This window comes from Populus euphratica, unplaced genomic scaffold (assembly GCF_000495115.2).
Source record: "Populus euphratica unplaced genomic scaffold, PopEup_1.0 scaffold4322.1, whole genome shotgun sequence".
Lineage (NCBI taxonomy): Eukaryota > Viridiplantae > Streptophyta > Magnoliopsida > Malpighiales > Salicaceae > Populus > Populus euphratica.
Window position 1 is genome coordinate 1 of NW_011504126.1, and position 7,092 is coordinate 7,092.

A 7,092-nucleotide genomic window follows, 5' to 3' on the forward strand; every position below is an offset into this window, starting at 1 on the left:
TAAATGCGAGTCGATGCAGATTCTCCTTTCCTTTCCTTTCCATTCCTATCACCGGATTCATGTCAAGTGAATTCAGCGGCCCTACTTGTTTCCTAGAATTATATGACATGTTAGTTGAATCTTCACCTTCCAGTTTATTATTTTCTTTTTTCTTTTTTTCTGCGTGCTTTCCTTCTTTGACTACGAAAATTTATAAGGTGCTAATAGAATAATTCGATGATATTCCATTAATTACTTTCTGAATTTATTTAAAATAAATAAATAATCCTAAATGAAAATATTCAAATCAGGTGATTTTTGCAGAAAAAAGTAAAATCCAATTACCTTGCTGCTAGTTTTTGCTTTTATGTTCTTCTGATTCTGACTGTAAGACCAATTTGTACATCTTCAAGCATTGCATTCATCGAACGGAAAAATCATATGAGCCACCACAGGATAGGTGATGAAATCAGTGCGAACAAGAGGTGACCCTATACTATATATTTGCTAAAAATCACGTGATAAACTAATTTTATGTTGTTAATATAAATATATAATAGAGAGAAAATAAGAATCCAGATTTCATATTTATGTGGTCGGTCTTATTTCTTACATTGAAGAAGAAATAATTTTGATGGAAAAGAAAAGATTTTAATAATAATAATAATAATAAATTAATAATCCAATAACACCTCTACCCTCTGTTTGAAGATGATAGTGCTTGAGAGAAGCCGAATTCGGAAAACTTACACTTGTCTATCCTGCGTTCTATAGGATTCTTTTTTATGTACAAGACCTACCAGCTCTCTCAATATATTTTTCTTGTTATAGCTGTGAAGGCTGGGACCAGATGCCAGCACCGGATATTTCTATCCTATTTTTATAATGTAATGTTGTTATTTCTTAAATTATTTTTTATTTTGAAATGTATTAAATTAATATTTTTTATTTTTTAAAAATTATTTTTATATAATATATCAAAATAATCTAAAATCATCAAAAAAATGTTAATTTAAAATAAATAAAAAAAATAAATATTTTTAAAATATTTTTAAAACACAAGAGAAAATTGTTTTTATATCCAGCTTGATTTATAACTCTAGAGCCGAAAGCAAGAGCACTTCTAAACACTACTTGAGAGCCTGTACCCTAAATTAATGTCCTTGTATATATCTGTGCTACCCCATGACCAAAACTCTTGCGGACCACATGTTCCTTTGGTTTAGCTTTAGCACACACTGATTAAGTATTGAAGATAGGATTTAAAGTTAATTTTTAATTAAAAAATTCACAAATATTATAAAAATTATAAAAATAATAATTTTGTTTAATAAAATAAAGTGAAAGGTATATAAACAAATAAAAAAAATATAAACTAATTTTCAATCACAGTCTATGTCTCTCTTCCCCCACTGCCTCTCATGGATTCATTGATTTCCTTCTCGGGCCCTTGGGAATTTCCAATGGTGGTTTTACTGTGACGAACAAAGTAGTTGATGATGAACAAAGTAAAGGATATGACCAAGGGAACTTAGAGTTTTGAACGCACTCACCCATGTTTGTACCCCTAACAGTGGCTGCCTTAATCAACTTTTAGTCTCATTTATCAGAGGTCTGGTTTAGATTTTCAAGGGCAGCAATTTGGGGGTACTATATATCAGTCCAAATTTTGATTGCTGGATTGCTCGCCAGCCTATGAAGCCATGATATTGAGGAATGATAAAGGAAAGTTTCCTGCCAAAACAACTATTATTTCAACAATTCTGGCGTTCCTTTTGTGTAGCAGCTTCTATCATTTTCTAGGAAGAAAATTGCAAGTTTGATGTGGTCCTCTAGCATAGTTAGCTTAAACTAAAGGTTCGCTTGGGTATTGGCTCAAGATTCTATTTAACAATAAAACTCAAAGAATAAATACAATATATTATCAATTATATTTTATAAAATGAAGATTATTCTTGTTTAATAAAAAACTTCAAGTAAATAAAGATTATTCAAGGATCAACATGTCAAACATATATATATATTCTAAAAAATTTCATTTATAGTTTTGATAAAGGCACTTGCTCACCTTAAGTTGGCTATAAATAGATGATTTTAATAAAAGAAGATGAAGATGCCGCCACAGAATTTCACTATATTTACGGGAAAAAAAGTTCATCAATTTCACTATATTTAAGGGCAAAAAAGTTAGTCTTTTCGCATGCTTCTCGTGTAATTTCTGCGTTTAATACATGAAATGAGCTCAATCCGGATCTCGGATCTCTGTACAAGGCTGGCCTTATCTGTGACTTCACCAACACTATTACTAGTGACCGGCCTTTTGATATCTAACCCCTTTCAAGAAATTCTCAAAACAGAATTACGCAGCCAACTGAAAGCATGCGCATGCCATTTGGTACTGTTCTGCCTTGATCAGAACATTTGCCTATCTATTTATTTCAACTTCGTATAGAGGCAAGAATTTTCTTCATGTACTATGTCTTCGGATATGAAGAATAACAGATTCTCCATTTGGAGAACCCCTTCCATTCTCCATGGAAATGGATAGCTCAGGTAACCTAGAAGAGTCCCTCAATTGTGATGCCACACTTGATGATTCTTCTATAGGTATCACAAGCTGTTCTGTCGATCCAGCACCAACATCTTGTTGTTGCTGCAGTTCAGATGTTATATTCTGAGGCTGGTGAGAGTTTGCACCAACACTAGATTGCAGCAGGAGCACAGGTCCACTAGATTGTGGCGGATTGGTACAAAATTTGGTGGTGGGGAATATGACATAACATCTGCAAAGTGGACAGGTTGAGTTTGAGTGCAGCCAATGATTTATGCAGTCCATGTGAAACACATGTTTGCATGATGGGATTTGAAGCAATTCCTCTTTGATCAAGAATTCGCCCAAGCAAACACAGCATCTGCAACCAAAAAGTTTCAATTAGGTTCAGTTGAATTGAAGCCTTAATTCACCTTTTCTTTTTAAATTTCTAGATAGATTTCCTTATCATCAATTTCCCTGATTTCTGTTAGCATCAAAAACTCTTTGTACAAGCTTACAGCCAATTTGCTTTCAGAAAGTAGTGGATGTAATTAGAAATTCTTCGTCGCGTTTGAAATGGGAGAAAAAGTTTACAGTTTCAGTTGTCTCATCTTACAAAGTATAGACATGAAGCATCGATAGAAATTCTGATAATTTTGTTAGACTTTAGAACTTGATGCCCTTGGCATTTTGCTTTGTTAGGACCTCTTGGAGGGTCTAAATCTTTGCTAATCAATCCTTAGCTAACAAGAATATCTAATGGGTCTTTTAGACTCTGGTAAAAGTGGATACATTTGTGCAATTGGAAATAATGCAAGCTGGGGACCCAAAAAGAAATAGAAAGATAGGGCTGCTGTTGGACCTATGAGCAAAAAAAGAAACCAAATAAAGGTCTTTAGGCTTCTCAGAACTGAAAAATCTTTTACATGCTTAACATTTCATGTCTTTTTCAATAGGTTAAGTGACTAGATTTTCCTAAAGAATCTCTAAAGCCAGAAGGAATACTGTTTCCAACTTTATTTCATACATGCTTTGCTACCTCCATGCGTGTCAATTGTTATAGAGATTGTAGTTCTTCAACAGATTCTTATCAAGAAGAGCCTTCAGAGAAAATGGTGGATGTTATTAGAGATTCTGATTGGCATCCGATATAAAAGTGAAAGCTCTTCTGCCTCGCTAACCTGTAAAGGATGGTTCATAGGGATTGCTTCTTAACTAGATAATTGAGCATGACTTTAAGGGGGATGTGAATAGTGAGAACTTATCTAGGCCCTTTTCCCATGTTTACAAATTAGAGAAACTTTGTTGAAGGTGAATATAAATCTTCCAGTTTTTCAGTGAATTGCCCTCGTCAGCATATGATCATTACTGCAATATAACCCTAAATCGAGTACATGTTGTAGGGCAGGATAAATACTAGCTCACGTCATATGAATTAAGTAATTATCTTAAATGGAAATTGAGTAAAGTGACATCTTACTGAGAGTCCTTTGTCCTTAATTCTTCATCAAACAAGACTATTTGAAGCTTGTTTGCAATCTCTTCCTTCTGATAACTCTATAAATATAATCATTGAAACAAGAAAAAGGATTAGAAAAATCTTAAGATGATAGCTGTAGTGCTGAATAGCAAACCATCACTATAGTATACAGCTAAATTTCATAAGCACAACAAAGAAACAAAGAAATGCTTCAGTTTTCCTGCCTTTCCTTTTTTTCCTTGCTGCATGCATGTGGTACATGAGAGAGAGAGAGAGAGAGAGAGAGAGAGAGAGAGAGAGAGAGAGAGAGAGAGAGAGAGAGAGAGAGAGAGAGAGAGAGAGAGAGAGAGAGAGAGAGAGAGAGAGAGAGAGAGAGAGAGAGAGAGAGAGAGAGAGAGAGAGAGAGAGAGAGAGAGAGAGAGAGAGAGAGAGAGAGATGGAGAGGGGGGCTCACAGAGGAGACATGATATGGAGTAGCTTGATTGGAACTCCTTTGAATTATACGTGGAGGAGATGAAAGCGATGGAGTCCTTCTTTTGATGTAGAACAAGTAAAACAACAGAAAAAGAATAATGGAGAAGAGGATAGGAATTGAGAATATGAAAGCCTGATAGAGTTTAAGTTGAAGCTCTTGAGGATAAAGATGAGAAGGGGTTGGGGATTGAGGGAGGCCCATCAGTCTCCGAGATTCAAAAATGACTGGATGTAGAAAGTAATGACGAGTTCAGTTGAAGTTTCATGGTAGAGTTGCAAATGCCTAGTTGAATGTATTTATGGAGGGGGGTACTCGAGGGAGGAAGAGAGGTGGAGGCAGTTAATCGAAAGGGGAAAAGGATACATTAATAAGGCAACCTTTGTTAATAAAAGAGAAGCCAGCAAATTAGAGCTTTTAAGATCAAATTTGCATGATGACAGTATATATTCTCACTTTTTCAATGATGGGACAAGCCCATGTCTGTCCACTAAGACATGGGTCCTCTCACGAAGCACTACTGAAGACCGGTTTGTCTTCATTCTTCAAGCATGGACCTAGAACACTATCATGAGCTCTAAGATGCCTAGACTATAAGAATGCTGGACTGACAAAGAGAAGGTGAAAATGATTGGTTTGGTAATTTGGAAAAATAGGGCATTTGGTTAGCTAATGCACCTTCTAACCACCCCACATCCCATTGTACCTGTGCGTGTTTTTTGTTTTTTGTTTTTTTTCCTTGCATAGAGAGATTGAGAAGACCCCACTTGCAAAAGATGACTTGAGCAGGTGGTGGTTTCTGGCAAATCTTGCTTGAACAAGATTTCTAGGAGGGTGTTTCCTAGGATGCAAGGCAGAGCCTGATTCATGGGTAGCAGGTCACCGGTCCAACAACCTTCAGATGGAAAAACATAATGGGGTTTGCGAGGTGGGTTTAACTCAACTTCAAATAATGGACACATTCCTACCGTACAGATTAATGCAAGACACCACTAGCCCGCTAGTATGATTAGGGCTGTATGCCTCCCACTAGACATGAACATCTCTTATTGTTAGATGTTAACCTAATCTTGCAATTGTTTTTTTAATTGTCAAGACATCATGAAAACTCTCTGAAAAAAATAAATTTGTTTTAACTTGTAGCTTTTGTTCTTCAATTTGGAGTTCAATTTTTGAGAAGTTGGAATTTTGTTGTTTTATGCAATCATTGTTCAGGCAAGGAATTGGAGGGAGACCCACCCCAGAGTGGTTCTTAGGGCCAAAGCTTTTGGTCTATGCTACAAAAACATGGAAGAACCATTTTCTTGGTAACAAAAGAAGGGATTCCATAAAAAAAAAAAGGAAAAAAAAAGGTGATGTTTGTGCCCCATAGTTTTATAATTACATAAACACCAGAGTTTAGCAATAAATAATCATGACAGCATTAACAAAAACTCTAAACTGCTAGTAGAAATCACTGCACACATGTATTATTATTCACTTCAACGGTAAACTTACGATTTTTTCTCTTGTAAAAAAAAAAAAAGCCTTGTGATCTTTTTCAATAGCAAATTAGTTAATACTTTCTTTCAAAAAAAAATAACAAAAAAAAAATGTTTGATAGTAATTTACAAGATAAAGTTATTGTCTTCATATTTTATTTGGTTATGGTGAATAAAATATATAAAAAAATTATTTTACTCTTAATATGTATTATTATCAAATTTACATATTTAAAAAAATTATTAGATATATTTTTTTATTTTAGTTTATATTAAGTGTTGAGATTAATAATATTATAATAATCTTAGTTATAAAATCATGATTGACTTGACGTGTTCATCTAGGATTTAACAGGTTGAGTTAAAAAATATAGAGAAAGGATTGATCCTCCCTAATCTAGTTAAAACTTAGGTCAGCTAGGAATAAAACAGAGTAAAAAACTTGTTGACCTTTTTAAAACAAAATTTTATTCAAGGTTGCTTTATTTTTTTTTAAATTAGGTTAGCAAGGTCCCCCATCATTGACCTAAACTTTGCCTTGAATTAACTCTTAAATTGAGTTTTCAAATTATGATAATAAATACTTTAATTCAAATATATTTTTTGTCTTTATTGTCCCCATCTCTTTTGTCTTATGACAATAACTAAATACTACCTAAAGTTTAGGATTGTTGAGTGGTATATGCATCTTTTCACCTTTTTGGAATAGTAAAATGATTAATTTTCCCTTCAAGTCAAGAAAATCTAGATATGTTAATCAAGAGTATTTATATTTTTTCATTTTAAAAAACAGTTAAAATTTTTTTTTTCACTTTGAATAAAAAAAAAAAGTTCTTGGTCGAAGAACATCTTTATTTTTTCACAAAGGTGTCTTCGTTAATTCTAATTCTATATTCTTTGAAGGCATATTAATCTTCCACACTGATTCGTTAATTTTTAAATCCAAAAAGTTGTAAAAGCCTGTGTTGTCCACAAGAAAGTGTATGGGTAGTGCGTGTATTGGCACCGGTTGCCAAAATTGTCCTTTCACCATATTGTTAGAAGCGTTGTCCCGTTCACTTTCTGCTATTGTGATGCGTGTTAGCAGCAGATGGAAAGTGTGTTGCCGACAACCATTTCTTTTTTATATTTTCTCTCTCCTTTCCTA

The 7,092-nt window shown here is 33.9% G+C and overlaps 1 protein-coding gene and 1 long non-coding RNA gene across 2 annotated transcripts; one reads left to right on the forward strand and one right to left on the reverse strand.

The window, feature by feature from the left end:
* Positions 1-2,002: 2,002 nt before the first annotated feature.
* Positions 2,003-2,478, forward strand: LOC105120006 (uncharacterized). Its single transcript, XR_841240.1, has 2 exons — positions 2,003-2,131; positions 2,167-2,478. It is a non-coding gene; the product is annotated as an uncharacterized LOC105120006 (long non-coding RNA).
* LOC105120005 (RING-H2 zinc finger protein RHA4a-like) lies at positions 2,156-4,873 on the reverse strand. The gene is made up of 3 exons (XM_011018197.1): positions 4,447-4,873; positions 3,993-4,069; positions 2,156-2,891 (listed from the first exon to the last, which is right to left on the reverse strand). The coding sequence occupies exons 1-3, from the start codon at positions 4,666-4,668 to the stop codon at positions 2,447-2,449; spliced, it is 744 nt and encodes a 247-aa protein (XP_011016499.1). The 5' UTR covers positions 4,669-4,873; the 3' UTR covers positions 2,156-2,446.
* Between the last annotated feature and the right edge of the window lie 2,219 nt (positions 4,874-7,092).

Coding starts and splice junctions, on each gene's coding strand:
- LOC105120005 (XM_011018197.1), bottom strand. CDS start 4,668: ATGGGCCTCCCTCAATCCCCAACCCCTTCTCATCTTTATCCTCAAGAG. Junction 4,070..4,446: donor CTCCATATCATGTCTCCTCT/GTGAGCCCCCCT, acceptor TTATATTTATAG/AGTTATCAGAAGGAAGAGAT. Junction 2,892..3,992: donor TTAAGGACAAAGGACTCTCA/GTAAGATGTCAC, acceptor TTTTGGTTGCAG/ATGCTGTGTTTGCTTGGGCG.